This window comes from Ruditapes philippinarum, unplaced genomic scaffold (genome assembly GCF_026571515.1).
Source record: "Ruditapes philippinarum isolate M1 unplaced genomic scaffold, ASM2657151v2 ctg181_1_1_1_1, whole genome shotgun sequence".
Classification (NCBI taxonomy): Eukaryota; Metazoa; Mollusca; class Bivalvia; order Venerida; family Veneridae; genus Ruditapes; species Ruditapes philippinarum.
The window spans coordinates 106,595-128,885 of record NW_026857252.1 but is presented as its reverse complement, the minus strand read 5'-3'; the positions used below and the strand labels follow the sequence as shown (position 1 = coordinate 128,885).

Here is a 22,291-nt window from a genome sequence, read left to right as displayed (position 1 = left end):
CTTAGTTAGTTAGTTAGTTAGTTAGTTAGTTAGACACTGGGCTATAGTTCCCAACTTCAGTTTTATCATTATATAGGGGAAAAACTCGGGTTGAATTTAGTTCATCGAGAACAACACCTTTTATCGAGGATAGATTAGCTTTTGAACACGTAACTACTTCAATGTCTTAAAACTTTGTTTAAAAAAACCCAATATAATAGAGAAACTGCCAGGTAGAACTCGAGTAGAACACTTTTAGATGAATAAAAACTTTGACCATTTTTTTCACAAATATATCAATAGTTGTAGGATTATCCTCAACTTGTTTTTGCAACTTTTACATAGAAACTTTACAACCTTTCAGCAACATTTAACAAAAGTGTCATTATCATATTAACATATGAACAAATATGAGCATTATAGGAAAGGCAATCAAAGATTTTGTAGTTGCTTTACATTAGGATTATGTATCACATTTATTTTCTTCAAGAACATCGGTAAACTAAATAATCCTCTTTTAAATGAATGACTGAGGTTTTTGGATTGTACCATGAAATTGACAGATTCAACGTTTTATTCAATGTCTGTTTGAGTAAGCTTTTAAATTTTTTCTAAATTCTTTATATCCAAATACAATACGACCTCTACAGGGCACGAGTATTTTGGCGATATTTTATACTGTAGAAGAGGGGGAATAATTGTAAAGCAGTTTAATTGATTCAGAAGTCTATCTTGTGAAATATTGACAAATATTTTACCTCTATATCTACTATATAGTCAAATGTGATGCCAGAAAAATAATTGTAAGATAACAGACTACATTTGTCTATAATAATCTGAGATCAATATTTATCAACATTTCTATGTCTAATTCTCTTAGAGATAAATCTATCAAAAGTCGCCTGTCGAATGTTTTATTTCATAGTCGGATTTTATATCAACGGATTCTATAATTGTGAGGGATGTTGCACATATTCATAATCCTTCATGTACAGACTCAATCAAACCGAGTCTGCAATTCTCTTGTAATTTTGTTGTGATTAATGCTTCCTAGGGATCACTTCGTCTCCAGATCTTTGTTCATTTGGGTTGAATTGCTTGTTATTACCATCATGTTGCTAGCCTCGTGACTCATAACTACGTTCCCCACATGAATCCTGAATCAGCGATGAGAAACAAAACACCATAAGCTTCATCGTCCAGGATCACTTCTCAAGGAAACATACTCATCGCCCGTGTATAGAATTGCAACACCTGAATGACAGTTCCTATGTTCTCCCTATTGAGCAAAGCTGGCAAACTTTTGTTAATGGACATCGTATGTAAATGTCTATTATTCTTTTAAGCCATACAAGATTTAAAATTGGAAGTTAAGATGTCTTTGTTGTTTTGTCTTCTAACGACACGACATCGATTTGTATGTGAGCCGTCGTTATATGGTATTTTTTGAAACAATGACCCCAAAGCGTACGCGAAAATAATACTATATAAATAGTTAAAAGAGATGTACTAAAAATAGGTATTACGAAAACTGTCGAAAGAGTGCAAGATAGGCTTTCATGGGTTTGTTAACCCTGTTAACAGGCGTAAGTCGATGTTTACCAATTTTAAGCTTTCATTGTCCTTGATATTAACTTCTGATCTACTTATCCATATATTAAAACAAAACAGTTCATTTATGATTGTTTAACATATATAATAGAATACCAGGAAAATGAGAAAAATGATTTACTTTGGAAAAGCATCAGGGTGGTTATAAATATCATTTTCATCCTTTATCATTATATGTAGTTTTCATTCTCTTTTTGTCAATTCAATCTGAGCTCATGTGTTTACCACTTTATTCTACTTAGGCCTACGATTAATCACTTTAATTTGGCAGGTTCTATTTCATGGCAATTTGTCAAAAAGTGTCTTTTCATTTATAAATGAATCCAAGGTACTTGTATGAAGAATCATTCACCTGTCTTTGACAGTATCGCACTAAAACAGCTTTCTGGCAGATGCTAATGTGTAAAAGTTTGCTTGAGATCAGCCTTTATGAATGTAGACCAAGTATTTTTATAAATATCCTCGAGAGAATTAAACTAAGCAAATTTAAATGAAAATTGCAGACTCGGTTTGATTTGGTCTGTACAAGAGGAAAAATATGCAACATAATATATATATATATATATATATATAAAAGTACATTTAACTTACTAACAAATTAGTTAGCTAGCTAGCTCTCGCTCGCTCGCTTTCTTCTCACTGACTGACTGACTCGCTGGCTGGCTGGCTGATACGTGCAACATTCCTCACGCCCCCCTAGCACCGGCTTGAGCGGTACTCAATTCTCAACACTTAATAGTGCTGGCATCAATGATCCCGAAGGACCAGAAAAAAATCTAACAACACTCAAGTGAAGTACGGGGCAACTTTCTACACACGGCACTTCGCACCTTAACAACTGTTAAGTGGATATGTTTCTGATGGTAAGAACTATCCTTAATATTTCATTTTATTATGGCCAATGAGATTGCCAGAATCATCAGTTTGTAATTTAAAATGACCAATGATAATTCTTCTTATATATATATACTGAGCTTTAACATATTGTTGCCCCGTACTTCACTTCAGTGTTGTTATATTTTTCTGGTTCTTCGGGATCACTGATGCCAGCACTATTAAGTGTTGAGAATTGAGTACCGCTCAAGCCGGTGCTAGGGGGCGTGAGGGATATTGCACTTTTTCATTATCCCTCATGTACAGACTCAATCAAACCGAGTCTGCAATTCTCTTGTAATTTTGTTGTGATTAATGATTCCGAGGGATCACTTTGTTTCCAGATTTTTATAAAAATTGTTCAATCACAAATGTCTGCACTATGTTAGCTTCTTTATTTGGCCGCCGACAGTTTGTATTTCACATGGCTTCCAGTAAATTTGTGGCGTATTTTCCATCAATTTAATGGTATTTGTTGCAACGTTTATTCATTTCTTTTCTCGTTTTATTACTTATAGTTATCTGTAATTTTCCGAATATCTTACGCAATAGTAATGTGTTCCGAATCTGGTCAAACAAAAGCCAACCTGACAGTTCATAAATTAAATGGGCCGTGCCATGACAAAACCAACATAAGGGTTTGCGACCAGCATGGATGATCCAGACCAGCCTGCGCATTGGCGCAGTCTGATCAGGATCCATGCTGTTCGCTTACCAACCCTATTAGAAGTAGAGAAACTGATGGCGAACAGCATGTATCCTGATCAGACTGCGCGGATGCGCAGGCTGGTCTGGATTCATGCTGGTCGCAAACGCACTATGTTGGTTTTGTCGTGACGCGGCTCAAATATGAATAGCCAGCAGCAGATGATCAATAACTGGGCAATAACTTGACTGGCTGGACTTATCCGTTTGATATGTTATTTCAAAGCATTGGTGATTTTTCAGTATTTATATTTGCAACGACCAAAGTATTGCTACAGCGACCGAGAATCTTTTTGTGTGTAAAGAAATTATAGTGAATGGCAAAGGAAACAGACATAAAAGTAGACATATGAAGTCACTACAGCAATCTTCCATAAAAAATAAGCTACAAGGTAAATAGATATCCATTTGATCATTGCAGCCCTCATCTTTACACTTCACCATAATCACAGTATTTCACTGAACATGCATTTGTCGCATTTACTATCCTCTCAGAAAACAACAAACATTGGCTTGTTCGAATGAGACACAGTTGTCTCTTTCCAAGCATTGTACTGCACAAACAGCCCTTCCTCGTATTTTATATGCCGCTGTAATGAATAAATGTAGATTTGTCAGAACGTCTGAACGACACATGTTTTGCATATGTGGCTGGTTTGCCTTCGACGACCCTAGTTAAAACCATTATTTGCATAATGATAAAGAAATGAACAAAGTATTTTCTTTCAGCCATCACCCTTTGGGTTTACCTTTATACATGAATATTTGGTTACTCTTCGAATTTAAAATTTATTTTCTTAAATAAAGAGTGGTTGTATGCCAGTTGAAGCCGAGCTACTTTTAAATCCCAGGACTATGGATAAACTTATATCACAAATATATCTAAAAGGAAAATGTGAAGTATTATACGTGGACACACATCAAAATAACATGTACTATAAATAGTAGAACAGTGTTGTTGTGTCTTGCTTTAGTAAGATAGAAAGGGCTTACATATGAACTTGTTACATATTTTACTTTACAATATGATATCTAATCAGTCTGACCAAGTATCTAAATCCTTAAGGTTCGCATACCATTTTGAGGTTGTAAATATATTCTTCAATCATTGGGCTTCATAAGAAATGAAGTCATTCCGGATTAGTTATATTTTAGAGCTTGAAGTACATGTATAAATTTAAAGATGGTTTGTTTAAAAACACAAAATATGACATAAAATACATATAATTATCAGAACAAAATTTAGAAATTACACTTTTAAGACACAACAGATATATCTGGAGACACAATCTGCTGAAGGTAATTATTATCATGGAGAAATTAGTTTATAAATGTTATAACAGCCTCCAGCTCAAGTATTTGCTGCAGTTTTCACAAGCTCAGCAACCTTCAAAAATCGATGGCTTAGAGCGAAATTGGTCCACCTTTATATATAGAAATAGAAGCAGGTAGACCAGTTTCGCTCTAAACCCTCGAAGTGCAGTACCATTTTACTTAGTTAAACCATGTTATGAATGGAGTAAGATGATTACTCGCCATTTGATTTAGAAGTAAAAATTCCAACAAAACCTTCGGAAGACATCAAAGTCGAGACATAGACAGACTAAAGGAAGGATTTTATCTCCACGGAGCTCCATAAGACTAAACACATAAAAGAAATCTGTGATTCTTAAACAGGTTTGTGTTAAAAATGTTTAAACGCTTCTCATTCTTATGTCATTTTGCACAATAAAATATTCTGAAAAAAAGTAGAGAGCGAATAATCACAAGTTTGGTTCAGAACTCCATCATATGGTAAACTATTTCAAGTCATGTCATGTCAAAATACCACAGTTGAGTTCTTAATGAACATAATATTATTAGAATGATATAGAAACAATGGAACAACATATCAAATGTTTATTTCGGGAGAGAAAAAAATATAATATTTTCATGTTATCTGTAGACATGATAAATTAACTTCGGACAGAATTGTATAAAACAAATAAACACACGAAGAGACCATGTATGTTTGAACAATGATTTCTTTTTAACAATTGCAAATTATTACTGGTTTCTTTCAAAGTTGTTTGCCACGTGAAAAGTCCTCGAAATTCACTTTTGTGCACATCATGTACGTCTTCTATTTCAAGAATATCTTTAAGTTGTTCGGCAACTGTTATTGATTTGTACAAAAAGGCTGGCCGAAGTTTGCATACAAAACTGTTAATTAATATCAACCTATCGGATGACGAACATACTTTATTGAAATACGAACACTTGCTATTGCATTATTGATCAAAAGTGCGTTATAAGTGAATTAAAAATGTTTTATAACCTATAAAAGAATTGTTACTTTCTTTTTTGTTACAATGTTGAATAGCTTACGGCACCCGTATAATACCTAGGTCAGTCAATAACTTAACTTTTGAATTGTATCATGAATAAAACAGGAATATAAACTTTGTATTGTTCAGGAAATGTTTGAATTCTAATGCTATTTTACGACATTATTTTAACTGTACCTTTTGCTAAAGGAATCTTAGATAGACATTTATTTAGATTAAAACACACATATACATAATACAAACACTTATGCATTTTATATATTTAATTTATTTAAACAAAATTCCTGTTATTATGCAAATTGACCAATTTAATCATTTTTAAAGGAAATAAATAAATAAATAAATATAAATAGATAAATGAATGAATAAATAAATTGATAAATAAATAAAACTGTTATTAAAACCAGCACATGCATTAGATTTGTTGTTCCTCCGTGTGCTTTTCATATACCGACGTAACAAAGAACTCTGACACAGTAAAATAATGACTCCTGGTCATTTATATATATATATATATATATATATATATATATATATATATATATATATATATTATATATATATATATATATATATATATATATATATATATACACGCAGACCCCTTTTTCTATATGTTTTCTTAAAAATAATATAAAAAATAATTTATAACCTTTTAAAAATTCTAATGTAACTGAAGCCTAAACTCTGCATACAACACTGCCCCTCTGATTGACATGTTCTTTATAAACATATCAGTCCGTGAACCGCGTCATGACAAAACCAACTTAATGGGTTTGCGACAAGCATGGATCCAGAAAAGCCTGCGCATCCGCGCAGTCTGATCAGGACCCATGCTGTTCGCTTACAAACCCTATAGCAAGTAGTGAAACTGATATCAAACAGCATGGATCCTGATCAGACTGCGCGGATGCGCAGGCTGGTCTGGATCCATGCTGGTCGCAAACCAATTATGTTGGTTTTGTCATGACGCGGCTCATTTAATTGTAAAGCAATAGCAGGTATTTGCAGAGTTTCTACAACAAGATAAAGACCAATATCATCAGTGTATTGAGTGATATACGACTGCAGATCTTCAAAAATTTCATTAATAAATACGATAAAGTAAAGTGACAAAGAATGGACCCTTGAGGAGAACAAGAAAAACAAAATAATCATAAGAATTAAAATTTGCAAAAAAGATCAACACGTTTTGACGTCTGATAAATAAATGAGAAAACAGGTATGAAAACGAATATTTCAGGATGATTCAGTTGAGAAATTAAGCATTATCAAACCTTTTTGAAACTTTTGCTAATGTTATAGAGTAACTCGTATTTCTAGATCATTTTCAAAGTTGCAGTAGCGTATATGGACACTTCTTGATTGACCGTTGAATCGCCTGGTTTGAACTCTGTTTGGAATCCTAACTGCACAAAATCTGTTGACTACTTAATTTGTTATAGAAATTATTGTTATGAAAAGCGAACTAATAACCTTATCTTTACATGTCAATGTTGACCAAAGTTTGAATATTATAATCATGATTGATATGTGCATGTTGAGGATGGCAACCGTTTATTTAACTGGTCATCACTGATCTGCGCGAGTCAATACTGACAACTTTTTGATTTCTCATTCAGAATGATCTGCGCACGTCTTTGCTGACAACCGTTGATTTTCATCATGACTGTATAGACAAAGTTTCAAATGGGCAGCTTAAATAAAAGGTTCTAGCATGTAACTGAAAGTATTATGTAATTTCTTACAAAATTTCCTTCGTTGTTTTAAAACTGTTACTTCAATCACGCCAATTTATGACAGCATTTGCTATTTCATTGTTGACACACTTGCAGCCTAATGGAAGGTTCGTATATTTGGACTGATTTAAAAAAAAAACGTAATGAAAATAGTGTGCATGTGACCTTCGGCCCAACATCAGAACTCGTAGTAAGAATTAATGAATCACATAACTTGAAATGGAACTTGCTGATTTGTCACTCCAAATTTACGTGGTTTTGATAACAAAGAATGACACTAAAACGATATAGACATGTCAAATAGATTGTTGTAAATAACTGCGATACTTATTTTACTTCAGGTGATTTTCTAATGCGAAACCTTGTTTAATCTATCAAATAACTGTGTATTATTACTGAGGAATAAGCATATATTAGGGAGTAGATGATTTGTGTGAGTAAATGGTGTATAGTATCTATTTGATTCGAGTTAGGAGCGCAGTACACACAAATCTTATTGGCCTGAATAGTTTCTCAACAAAAGTGTTTATCGATTTAACAATATTAAAATGTGAATCATGCTGTCGTCTATTAATTCTTCTAACAAAAATGAAAGATGATAATACTTGTGTGAAAATTAAAATTAAAAGCGCCAGATATACATTCATGGGAAAATTTAAGACCTTTTTATTTTTAGACATATATATTTATATGTTTATTAGCCAGAAATGTCATTAATTTTCTTTATGAGTGTATTTAGCGGGAAATAACGTGACATGCATCTTCAGAAAAAGACCCAATTTAATTTATGATAGAGGATGCATAAAATACGGTACATAAAGGTCTTGAGATACTCAGATGAATGTTAAAAATCGGAAAGCCCTAACGGGTCCAAAGGATCCGCGAGGAAAGAAAGTGAGCGACAGTTAAACATTCGACCGATGCGCAGTAGAGTACCGCGAGGGCTACAAGTGTTTTAAGAAACAATGTATTACGATGTATAAGGTTAATTTAGCATAGTCTTTATCCTAAATTGCACCATAGATAGAAATGTTATGTTGGAATTAAAATATATTTAGTATCTTTATCAATAAGTTGTGATAAAATATGAATATAGGTATGATGGCGAAAAGTCAGAAGACCGATGATGAAAAGTCGAAATAACGAAACCACCTTGGTGAAAACTCGATATAATTACGTGTTTCCACCATCGTACTTTCGACGTTGTGTTGTTTTGTTATTTCGGCTTTTCACCATCGTACTTTTGATTCTTCATCATCGTAATTTCGACTTTTAACCATCGTCAACCTGCCTTTTTATCATCGGTTTCGGTTTTTAGAAGTAACAAACTTTTGTATTTTCACCATATGCTCACAACATAATACAAAGCCATTAAAATTATTGTTTCTTTGTAACTCAATCCTTCAGTTGGTACAAATATTTTCTTATATCGTCATCCATTGTTATTATCTCTGTGCGCATGCCAGACATGAAGGCGAAACTACGATGGTGAAAACAATGATGATGAAAATTCGAAAAAACGATGGTGATAGTCGTAACCACCACAATAAAAAGTTCAATGATGAAATTTAAAAATAACGAAACCACAATGGTAAAAAGTTAGCTATACGATGATTGAAATTAAAATGAAAAATCGAAATAACGCAACTTAGATGGTGAAAGGTCAAAAACACGATGGTAAGAACACGCAATTATATGGATTTTCCATAATCTTGGTTGCGTTATTTCGATTTTCACCTTGCTACTTTCGACCTTTCATCATCGAATTATCGATTTTTCACCGTAGTGATTTCACTATAATTTAGACTTTTCACCATCGTTGTTTCGTGTTTTCGTTGTTGCGAGCTATGTGTATATCGCAATGGCACTTACGAGATACCGTATTTGGTACTGCCACATTACCAAAATGCCATAGCGCATTGTCGACTGTTGCTTTACATTTTTGCGATGTCACCACATTGTCACAATAAACATATTATCGTGTGTCAGCCCTTAAAGGGAATGTAGTGCTATTATATGCATGTTATATGCAACATCAACAACAACAACAACAACAACAACAAAAAGAAAATTCTCAAATAGCTTTAACATTTTATTTTGAAATAAATGGAATGTTTAAGAATATGTATAGGAAGGTATCTGCATCCACTTCGTTAAGATTACAGATTTGTCTTTTAAAGATGTCAGAATTCACTCAAATACTCACTATAAAGAAATTGCAAGTGATAATTGCAGTCCGTCTGAGGACAGTACTATTACGTTTCATTTGCTTTTTTTCTAAAGGCACATTGCGCATCAGAAATCATTAGAGCCGCGTCACGACAAAACCAACACAGTGCGTTTGCGACCAGCATGGATCCAGACCAGCCTGCGCATCCGCGCAGTCTGATCAGGATCCATGCTGTTCGCTTACAGACCCTATAACAAGTAGAGAAACTGATAGCGAACAGCATGGATCCTGAAATTGCAGTAATAATCGTAAATATAGCAAAAATGTGAAATCAAAAAGTATTTAGACTTTCATACAAACTAAATACTAAAGTACTTAATCACTTTAATCACACGAGTTAGCAAAAGAAAAATAAAAAAAGAAACAAGACATCATGAATTATACCTAAAAGGAAGAGCACTACTTAATTTTTTTAACAGGGTGCTTTAAAGTTTCTATGAGCATAAGAGTTACGCCAAAAACTAAATCAGTAACAAGGACACCCTTTCTTTCCGATTTGTTTAATTCACAACATTTTTTTATAACCTTTCAGCTTACAAAGAAGAAAGCACTTTTTAAAACTGAGCAAATATTCAAATTTTTATTGTACATGTATAATCCGCAAACTAACAAACTAATTTAAAAGCTAATTTTTTTATATAAAATGTTCATTTTCTTAGACACGATTTGCTTTATTGATATTGAAAGAAAGAAGGATTCGTTAAAGTAAGACGTTACAGTGGATAAGGGCATTATTATTCGATCTTAATTTCTGGATCACAAATATATTTTCGATGCTTAATGCGATGGGCCATGTTATTGGTTTGGAATCTATTGTTATTAAAACGGTCTTCGTGTAACAGCACAGTTACAGCTTGAATCCACCTGTATGTATCCCCAGTCAAACTCGCCATTAGAGTCCAATTGCTTACTTATATATGCCATGACGGAGGTCTTTCGTGGTATACATTGGGAAGAATATCTGAAACGAAAGAAATAATCTAATAAATACCATGAATACGTCTGGCATTTTTATCATGTTAACCAAATGTATTTGCAATACACCATGCAAAACCTTAGAATAGAAATGGTGACGTTGCATACAGAATAAAGTTATAAAAGGAACATAAAGCAAAGACTAGCAAAGACTATAAAAATCTCTGCAGACAGCCAATAACCACAAATACGTAGATATATACTTCTATGACACAAAGAGTCAGAGTCTGAACTATATGAAAAGAATACACTTTCATATGGGAGTCTGGATACTGGCTATCCTTGACGAGGACAAAACAATTACCACGATCATCTTTGCATTGTCTGAACAACGAAGTGCATTAGTCATATACATATATACACTGTAGTGTCTAGTTTAAAAATATTACTTTTACATATATCAGCATCCTAAGATTTATTTAAAACACTTTGTCTATGTTTATTTTTGGTTTGTTTTTAAATCACACAGGCACTTTCAAAGGTAATATGGCGACTTTACAGCTTTAATGGTAAATCAACACCTCAGGTTCCCCTCCGTGGATTAAATCAGGTATGATCCGGCATGTGAGTAAAACCACCGATACTTTGCAAACTAGATCGATAGCTTCCTCTCGAGAAGGAACGCACATGTTCCGTATGACCGTGGTTTGCACTATTCGCTAGTCAATCAGTACTTAACATAAAAATCTCCCAAAAATGACAACTGGTCTTGTACAGGAAAAAGAGATGGACAAGTCAAGCGGGGTAAAGGTTAATGACTAATTAGACAAGAATAACAAACCGTCTATGATTTACAGCTCTGCAACAGAGAGGACAGTCGTCGTTTTCAGATAAAAGACTCTCATAATCACAGGTAACGGTGTAAAACCATTGAAAACTATTTGGGTTGTCATCACTAGGTTGAAACACGACCACTTCAGTATTGTTTAGGTCTCTTGCATTTCGTATTTGTACCCATTCTGTTGTGAATGGACAAATCGGTTGGGCAACGCCGATGTCAAATATCGATCTTTTCTGTAATAAAATGATTATATAATAAAAAAAATTTGAGGAAGAGAGACAAAGGCCTATATAGCATATGTATAAAATGTTTTAGTTAAGTTGATTGAATTTATTTTAATTCGATTCAATTAGAAGCTATTGAAACACTCTCGAAACCGTTCCCGGAACCAACCAGTACTACGCAATGAATGTAAAGTTTCTTGCTAAAAGAAACAACAGCTTGACCCACCAACACGGTCAGCAATCCCTAGATTACTAGTAAAATGTTTTATGTATCAGGTAAAATTTTAAGTCGAAGACGACTTTACAAAAGCAGGTTTTGAAATTGCTATATTCATAATACGGAAAATTGCTCTGACTATCTAAAAGTGTTTAGTTTAACATTTTCATGCCTTTTCAACTTTATGTTTAAAATAAGCTAATGGGGTTGAGTTTCAGGAAAGTTTGTTTCTGCATATAATGTATCTAAAATATATAATCATATACCAGCAATGTATTTTAATTCCAGAACTTTACGAGATCACGCTGTCATCAATTAGCAATGTGTTGGTGTATATATGCATGTGACAAATGTTTTAAGAAGCGACCGCTAGGTTATGAAAGCACGTTACATATTTTATCAGATATAGCTTTTTACACTATTTAATTGAAAGTATTTTGGAAATCTTATACTTACACTTCTCGATTGTACACCTCTGGCTAAATCACTCTCGGGGATCGGCGGTGGTACTCTCCCTCCTATTTTGAGACGCCTGTCCATCAATGCCGGATGCTCCTTTAGGGTAGAATATAACCCTCTTAAATCAATGCTAGGATCTATTGCATTTGCTGTGTTCTTTTGTCTATCTGTGTAAGTATTGAGTGATTGTTCAGTATTTCTTAATATAGCTGAAATAATAATAATAATAATAATAATAATAATAATTATAATAATTATAATAATAATAATTATAATAATTATAATAATAATAACAGTAAACAGTCATAATGATGATGATGATGATGATGATGATGATGATGATGATGATGATGATGATAATAATAATAATAATAATAACAACAACAACAGTAAACAGTTATAATGATAACAACAACAATGAGTTTTATGTCCTTTTATTTGTACAATGTTTCTTGAAAGCAAGATGCGTTTGCTCGAGCGGTCATAATTATATATAAAGTTGTAAATACAGTACTTTTATTATTATTTGAGATATATCATATCAAGGTGTTTCTGTAATATTATTTCAGGAATCACCTTATTACACATTAACTGTCATTTTATTAGATATAAAAACCTCTATTTTTTGCCCACTAGGGAATAACGATATGTCTTATATAGTGTACAGCAAGTGCTCTAGAAAATAATGACCATAGCATCAATCAGGGACAGTTTGTTTGTATAAGAGTAGAAAGTACAGAATTGTCAGTGTCAAGTAACAAAATGTATATTAAAGGTAAAATGTCGTGAATTAAACAAAAGAAAGTAATTTACACATGAACAGAAATGAGTCAAAATATGAAGAAAAAAACCTTAACTGCGTTAGTCACGCAGAGGAAAATATGGAAATAAATACTGCAAAATCAGTCATTCATTGCACATAAGATGCATTTTATTACTTGCATATTTTTACTTTCTTTAAAATCATAGTACATGTTTCCTTGAAATATCTTGGCTCATCTGGAGGCATGCATCTTTAAAAATGCGTAAAAATTGTAGCTGTTTTTAATAGAAATGTATCATAAATTTATAGAGCTATCAGGGGATAAATATGTTAAAGGTTTAAAATGATACCTTCAGACATATAGCAAGTAAGATAAATTCAGCTTTATCTTTTTAGAATTCAAATATTTCGTATCATTCAGTTCTAGACAAAATAGGTAAGGAAATTTCATCTAAATTAACAGCTCAAACGGATAAAAGATAAAGCATAAAAGTACTATTAGTATCTCCACACATATGCACTGTTTAACCCTATCCTTTAAGTAAACAACATGATTATAGTAATTGCATGGACTTTATATAGATGTACATATATATAAATAGGTGTGTGCCGTAAGATTGCAACAAATTATTATCATTCATGCCTATATCGTGACCGTTTCGCTTCAAGACAAAGCAGATTAGCGGAATAGTTTAAAGAAATGACCAAAGAACGAGGGAAGGTTTATATCTAATGTAATTATTAAATCAACTGAACATTTGACATTTTATCATAGCACTTTGCCAGTAAAATTATCCACTCTAAACTTTCTTCACCTCTAGTTAATGAGTATGTTGAATGCCTAAAGGCGTATTATATGTATTATATGACATGAACTTGTCTTTGCCTTGGATTTATTGAGTAGTTAATAAAGTGAGATGATTTGAAGCTTTGCAACCTTACATTAACGTCTGAAATTTCATTGCTTCAAATTGAATATCTTTTTTCCTACCATTCAATATTTTAATCTCCACACACACTGTCAAGGTAATATGGCGACTTTCCGGCTTTACTGAAAGAAAAAGTCATCAGGGGTGTCCGTCCGTGCTCTTTTATAAGACGAGCGGGCACCTAAGTAGAATTAACGACTTTCCATAAGCTAGCTGGATAGCTTCATCTTAAGTCCATGGTATTTTGAACCAGTAGCGTTGAGAAGCAAGTGACCTACCTTTTTAATATAATTTTAAAGTTTCTAATTAAATGATTTAAATTTTACGTTCTCTGAAGTAGTTGAGGAAAATAGTCTTATATCAAAATTCAAATTTCTTTATATAACTATGAAAACGGTTAGAAATCTATTTAATAAACCCGCAATACATTTCACATGATTGTATATTATTTAGAAGCGAAAGAAAAGCGAAGAAACTAAAGTTAACAATGAACTGAACTCAATCAATTCAAATACCGACTTATTTCACAAAACACTAACGCATCTTTAAAGTGTTTTTTTTGCCCATCTAAGGGAATATAGTGAGTGAAAGTGAAAATAAGTTAACATTTTGCCATAATTCCTTTCAAATTTATAGTTTACTTTGCATGACCAATAGATAAATCATGTGACCAAAGGAAATCTCTGTTAGTATCCATCGAAAAGAGTAGGCAGAACTTTTTGTATTTCAAGCAAAATTATTTATTTTTTTTTTTCAAAAAGCAGCTATTGGTCATTCAACATTAAAACAGTCAATATTTTGAAATATATAGTCAGCTCAAGTCAATTTCACAACAAAAAATGAACATTATGTAACTTTAAATTAAAAATAAGTCGGACTTCGAATATCAAAAATGATTGGTTAAAATTAAAATGAATAATGTTTATACGAAAAACAATAAATTAAAAAGATGTTACTGGTAGAATTCATTTGTTCGTTTTTTTAGAGTTTTATATCGTCATAATTGAGCCGCGTCACGACAAAACCAACATAGTGCGTTTGCGACCAGCATGGATCCAGAACAGCCAACGCATCCGCGCAGTCTGATCAGGATCCATGCTGTTCGCTATCAGTTTCTCACCTTGTAGAAGGGTTGGTAAGCGAACAGCATGGATCCTGATCAGACTGCGCGGATGCGCAGGCTGGTCTGGATCCCTGCTGGTCGCAAACCCATAATGTTGGTTTTGTCATGGCGCGGCTCATATCTTTGCATGACGAAGAAGGGGGGAATGAGAGAAAAGTGCATGAGACAATATTTGCCTTGCTGTCTATTTAAGCCTCATTATATCTGAGAAACGATTAATTTGTTTCTACTTTAAAAAGGGCAAACATGAGTTTTAAAACATTTATATATGGCTTGAGAGCATTTTAGAGTAAAGTAGCTCTTATTGTAAAACTGTAAACAGGTAGTAATTATTTTGATTTCCATACACATACTAAATCACTATTATTCTACTAAATGCCAAAAGCTACAGTAGAAACAGATTGTTCACGTAATTGGCAAATGAGCAACAAATTCTAAAATTACACTGAAAATAAAAAGCTTATGAGAAATAAAAATTGATAATAGATATAATAATAATAACACATCTTCTTCTGAAAAACATCACTAAATAAATCAAATTACACCTGGAATTAATTCGTATGTGAGACACTGGTATAATGTAAATTGATACGTTCTGCGTAAAGGCAATGTAATTATCTTCAAAACGTGCAGCTTTTTCACATCTATAGATGAACATTTCGCAGGTATTTGATGTCCTTATTTTAATTATAAGTAAATAAAAGAATTAATACTGTAAGTTATAAGTGTTATGTAGACTAGAAAAAGTTAGAAATGTTGCGTTCATATGATATTTATAGAACATAACAGAATTTATCCATCAATTTGGAAACGTGTAAATATAAAGCGAAAAATATTACCGTTTGGATTTGATATTTTTTACAGTTCAGCATAATTGCATAACAGCTAATATTGAATGTACAAACAATTAATTCCTTTTTTGTATGATTTATGATATTTTTATTTTCAATGCCTAAATAGTTCAGATGCATATCGTACCCAAAGACTCGTTTTCATTTCCAGACTCACAAATAGCACACACCAAATGTATACCGTACCCAAAAGCTCCTTTTTCATTTCCAGACTCACAAATAGCACACAACAAATGCATATCGTACCCAAAAGCTCGTTTTCATTTCCAGACTCACAAATAGCACACAACAAATGCATATCATACCCAAAAGCTCGTTTTTCATTTTCAGAGTCACAAATAGCAAACAACAAATGCATTTCGTACTCCATATAGCCTTGTTTTCATTTTAGGGTCAAGCGAAATACATATCCTACTTAATCGAACCGCATTTTTAATTTTTAAAGTCAAAAATCTTTATTAACTCTGTACTTGAAACAATAAAGTTCTGTTAAAATATTGGTTCTTGTAGATTCCTACATCAGACTTGTGTCTTGTCTAATATAGCTCTGACCGCAGTGTACTCGTCCACTAGAATTCAGTATATTAATAACCTCACATAATATCATTATATGAATGTAAATGCAAAGAATATACTAACATATCCAGTTGTTTTCTTGTTAAATTGATACATTTCAATCGTGCATGAAAAAAGTTCAGACGGCTTATATTTATAATATTTTATATTTATAGATGTCTTTTATGACTTTTTCAGCAGTATTATATTTTTTATACAATATAGAATCATAGACAAGGGAATACTGTACAAAAAATATTCATGGTAAAGAAACCCTCTTTAAAGATCATATATATTCAAATTTCCAGAGAAACATTTTAATAGCCACTTAACGTAATGAACAATACATCAAAGTATCCCTTTATACAATTCAAAATAATAAAATATACTCCGCACATTTTGCCTGCATTTATCATTTTGAATCGACATCAAATGGCAATGCAATATTAATTGAAACATGTTTTTGAACTGACATTTTTGTTACTATTTTATATTACCATTTCACGAAGTAAAGTTAAAAAGCCTGAAGAGTTAATCAGTCTTTACTTTCAATTACGTGGTCGTATTCTATATAAACATTTTTACATGGTATATATGAATACCATTACGTTTGCCGCTATATAATGTTTCTAATATTATGATGTTTTCCTTTTTTTGATAAGCCCTAATAAACGACAGCTGGACAACTAACTGTTCTAGGCTACGATTCGAACATATTTTCACAATTTGAGTAATAACAATAATAACTAAAAATGTGCATTTTAAAGAGAAAAAACAAAATATTTGAATATATATATATTTCTTTTACAAATTGTATGTCACTTGATATATACAGTGAATTACAATAAATAGAGGATATTCAAGTTTATCTATGATTCACTGCAGAAAAAAATAATCTTTTACGGTGAAAATATGGAAAATGATAATACGCATTTCATCAATATTTTTAAAATGTATAATAATATGATTTAGTAAACATTTAAATATTCAACAGAACATAATTTGATAAAAAATATTAACATAAGAAGAATTAAATAGCGTAATACAATTTCTGTTCAATAACTTTTAACCTTTTTTTAAAAAAAAATTTCTTTGTTTTAAATTGAAAAGTGTGTTTCCTTTTCAAATTTGAAATACATATACTTAGTGCACAATATCACGAATATAGTTTTTATTCCTTCGTTAGAAATGCTAATTCGAGCTATTTAAAGCCATCTATTTCAGTTGATATTGTTAAAACTTAATAAAAGTATTAAATATATTGTTTTGTAGGAAACTATTATTTTATTTCCAAACATGTCTGTATTTTAAATTGTATCAGAATCAACAAAAGCTAGATTTGTTTCATTTTTTCTGATGGAATTAATTATTGTAACATTAAATTTGATTATTTTAAATTATGGTAATAATTGAGAACTGTTTTAACAATTTATGTGCACGTGAATGCTTTGTCATTAACAACATAAGATAAATGTTAATGAGTAAAACATATACCTTTAAGATAGAATTATACAAGAATTTATGGTCTGGATTTGGCCTTCAAGTCTTCAAGAAAAATATTCAATCATCTTTTATCATTTAAATCATCTTAAACAAATAATATCACATAGCTCTGAAACTATTTTTTTTCCTTTCATTGTGGGGTATTATGAATAATATAATATTATGAATAATATGTTATATTACATAAGTAGTATTTGAACTATGTAACGATCACTAATGTTTTATTTTTCCTTCAAATTTGAACAGAGAGGTTTTTCTTTTCGTTGTACTGCATTAAAGTTTGTTGGTTTTTTTTACAAAAAATAACAAAAACAAAAACAGAAACTAAAAAACAAACTTGAAACAAACTACCCCCACTCTCCACATACACTTGCATATTTTAATGCTAAAAGAGTAAGTAAACGATAAAAAAAATACATATAATTTTTCTAAAACACAACATTGATACACAATTAACATGTACATGTATAAACAGTCTTAATACCTTACTTTAATTTTACAAATTAATGTAATTTACTTCCAATAAAATTATAATTATAAAATAATAAACACAAACTTATAGACATCATATTCCTGCAAATGCAATGGATTTACATCTTATTTTTACATTTAGTACTTACTTTCTTTTAACAAGTCTTCCATTCTAAATTTTCTGTCTCTTTTCCCTATATTGTCGTTTTTTGAAAATTTAAGTATTGCTTTCACATAAACATTTAAACTACAAAAAATTAAAACAACTATCGACAGTCCAAATACATGCATAGTTGAGCAGTCAGGCAAGGCGATTCAAAATGAAATGAAAGACTTCCATCTACTTCTGTTCCTTTTATGTCCATTATTTTCTTAAAAGGTCACCACTATCATGACGACTATCTCATGTTTTTTTCCAATACAATTGACTCTTCACAATTACGCGTTATAGTACCAAAAACATATATAATAATACACTGTCAATCAAATAAAATTCATTTGATTACGACAATCCAGCTGTGCTTTGATTTGTACGATGAGGCTTCCCCCACGTATGGCCTCGTTTTGAATTATGTTCTATAAATAACTTCAATTAAAGGCGGCGTTTAAATTGCTTTATTTTTCTGTGCGGTTTCCTTGGAAATTATGAAGGGTAAGGATTGGTGTGTCTCTGATGGATGAATGAAAGAAGGAATAAACGAGACATTTGTTGGCAGTAACTTGATTCATTTTTTTATGCTTTTACCTCTATGAAATGATAATTCTTAATAATATCTTATTATTTATATATAAAAAAATCAACCCCTAGTTTTATTATCATATAATAAAAGCAAAATGTCAAATAATAAAATGACAAAAACGTCAAATTGAATTGTTATATATACATCTTCTCCCATTGCAATATTGCAAAGCGATATAAAAAAAATCTTACTTGTTTCAACATTAGAATTCAAAAGCATCATTTAAAAATATGAAAATGAATGCATGTTATATTTTTGAAAATAGTTAATAATCAATGATGGCTTATTTTTACTTAGGGGCCATACACAGCTTTTCCTAGAATGGCACGAAAGTGTCACATTGAATGTTTCATAATGATCGTCGTATGAACACATCTGTGGATGTTTCTTAATATAAAATTTTACCATTTTCATGTTTAAATGTTGAATTCTGCTAAAGCCGGTGATAGGGGGCGTCGGCAGTAGTTTGCACTTAACAGTGCCGTTCAAAAACAGACTCAATCAAACCAAGCCTGCAATATTTTACAATTTTGTTGTGTTTTTTTTTACTTTCTTAAGGGATTCTTATTTTATCCATTTAATCAAAAAGAGAAAATAATGAAACAAAGTTTTTTTTTCAATGAGCCTTAGAGTCTGTCTCAGACTAATACAAGACATTCAATCATTCAATTGTAAGAGTGTCGAGTGTCAATAAAAATAGCTTATAGGATAATAAAGTCTTAAACAGTGTCTGTTAGAAACTTTGAATGCAAAAAAAAACGCAAGTTTATGATTTTAAAAACATTCTAATAATGTTTCTATGTCTTTACCGCACACACTTTATTATTGGTGATAAATACCGTTAGAACGACTTTACCGAAATAGCTTATTGTGCATTGTGCATTGTTAAAAAAGAGAGCTTACTTCGAAAATTTGTCAGCAAATATTAGGGAATGTTAAGATTGAGACATGAGAATTTCAATTTGGAGGAATAATATGTATTCTACAAAATTCACTGTCTAGCCGCCGCAAATGTTTTGGTGAAAGCACACTCGATATAATTGAAAACAATGTAAGTTTTTAGGAGACTGATAAAACGTTGTCTATGCTTCGCATGTTAGCATCAAACCTCTTATGTAAAAGTCTAACCTTATCTTCATGAATGCTTTTCATCCAGACAAGAGTTTCTATTTGATATTTCAAAAAACAAATATGTATAAAGGCGTGGGCAAGGTGCAAGACAACATAAGCAAGAAGACAATCAATTAAGACATATAATAACTCGTCCCTTGTTCATGATTATTTCCTGATTCCTATGAATTTCATTACAGGAAATAATATATTACCAGAAACGATATTTCACAAGGAGATGCAATGTTATATCCATTTTTATGACATTTTTAACATCTGCACTAATAAGTCTTCAATCTATTCCCACTTGGAATTTTCACGATACACGTCTCTATGTAAGCGGTAGTCTTAAAAAATAAGCCTATTAGTAGTCAAGTTTATTAATTACGTCCTTTCTTTTAGAACAAATCTGCCAACAATTTAAATGACACCATGTACTGTGTCTACCTAAAGTATGGTGTGCAGAGTTTTAAAGGTACAAATTTTCTTTGTGTCTGCCCAAAAGCTGGTTATTATACATTTTAAAAGAGATCTTATAATATCAATATTCAGGGCGTTTTTTTCCAAAATATTAAAAATGAGCAAACTATTTTTTCAGGATTAAGGTTTATGACACTTTGGATAAAAAAGATATACAAATAATGACAAAAATTAATCAAAGAATATAAAAATGTATGTCCCCTTTTGGATAATCGATTTAAATACACTTTTATTTTCATTTTGCATTTACTATTTTAGGCGCTGATATCACTTTTTGCGTGACAGTGAAAAATGTAAAACGATGTTATTATATTTCAACGCAAATCTCACATAACATATCTGTCTGTTAAGTAATTCAACTGGAAGTGATCTATTTTATATCATTAAAAACATTGCTTATATTAGTTAAGTGAGAAAAATATATACAGAAAGACTATCCGATGAAATTACAGACACGGCTAAAGAATACTATTCTACAACGGTATTTTGTAATAAATTGACACGATAGAAATGTTTATGGCAATTAAAATTAACTGAACATATTAAACTGATGCATTCCTTAGGTCTATTTGTACTGATTGTAATCAAAGCTCAATACAGTATTATTTCTATAAATGTCGAAGGAATTTTCCTTTGGAAAGAATCTGCTAGACATGTTAATGTTTCAAGAAGTCAAATCCTCGTATAACTCACATATTATGTTAAAATACCTGGAAAGAAAAAAACCCCGGTACTTCTGCACCAAAGATGCAGGTACTCCAGACCTTTGCATAGCCACAATTAATACACATGCATTAGCAAAACAAACAGAAATTTGTGAATTTAAGAATAAATGAATGAAATACAAAAAAGTCAGACAAAGATTAAGAAAAAGGAAAAGACAGAAAGAAAATATTGAAAAAAGTAAAAAGAGGACATAACAGAAGACAACTTAAAAGGTCTAAAGAAACTGTATATTTGGCGAATCACTTTTTTAATTGAAAAGGAATAATCACAGAGTAATGCTCAAAGTGACATTATACCTATTTAAGGGTATATAGTGAGTGAATAGACGCAAGTCAAAATAAGTACATGATTCCTTTTTATTATAATTACTTTCAATAAAACAATTAACTTCGCATAAACAATAAATAACTCCAACGAAATTTCTGTAAATGTTCATCGGAATTGAACTGTAACGTTCACTTTATAAAAAGAATAGGGCAATGTAACACCGCACTTTGGGGTCAAACGCACTTTGGGGTCCAACCCCAAAGTGCGTTAAACTTCGCACCGCACTTTGGGGTCCAACGCACTTTGGGGTTAAAATCGAAAAATTTACCCCAAAGTGCGTGAATATGCTACATATCAACGCACCTTGGGTTCAAGAGGTCTAAAGGTGTCATCTGAGTTTCAAGATGGCGGTCAATACTTTATGATGCTTAAGTGAAAAAAGTTTCATTAATTTTACCACTTAAAATATCTAAAAATTATAACAAAATTACGGTGGCATAAAAGTGACATTTGCATTTTTTTGTTTTTAGTTTTGTATACATATTTTATTTTAGTTTTGCATACATATTTTTTCAGTTTTGCATACATATTTTTTTAGTTTTGCATTCATATTTTATTTTTGTTTTTCGTACATATTTTATTTTTGTTTTTCA

General features: G+C 31.5%; 1 protein-coding gene across 1 annotated transcript; it reads right to left on the bottom strand.

Annotated features, from left to right (window-relative positions):
- Positions 1–10,168: 10,168 nt before the first annotated feature.
- LOC132749196 (venom nerve growth factor 3-like) lies at positions 10,169–18,486 on the bottom strand. Its single transcript, XM_060738914.1, has 4 exons — positions 18,465–18,486; positions 12,118–12,329; positions 11,221–11,453; positions 10,169–10,425 (listed from the first exon to the last, which is right to left on the bottom strand). The coding sequence occupies exons 1-4, from the start codon at positions 18,484–18,486 to the stop codon at positions 10,284–10,286; spliced, it is 609 nt and encodes a 202-aa protein (XP_060594897.1). The 3' UTR covers positions 10,169–10,283.
- Between the last annotated feature and the right edge of the window lie 3,805 nt (positions 18,487–22,291).

Bases quoted from the DNA above. Each gene is read 5' to 3' on its own strand.
- LOC132749196 (XM_060738914.1), bottom strand. From the start codon at position 18,486: ATGGAAGACTTGTTAAAAGAAA. The intron at 12,330-18,464 runs GTAAGTACTAAA...TTATTATTTCAG, and splicing joins GGAAGACTTGTTAAAAGAAA to CTATATTAAGAAATACTGAA. The intron at 10,426-11,220 runs GTTTGTTATTCT...CTTTCGTTTCAG, and splicing joins AGAGCTGTAAATCATAGACG to ATATTCTTCCCAATGTATAC.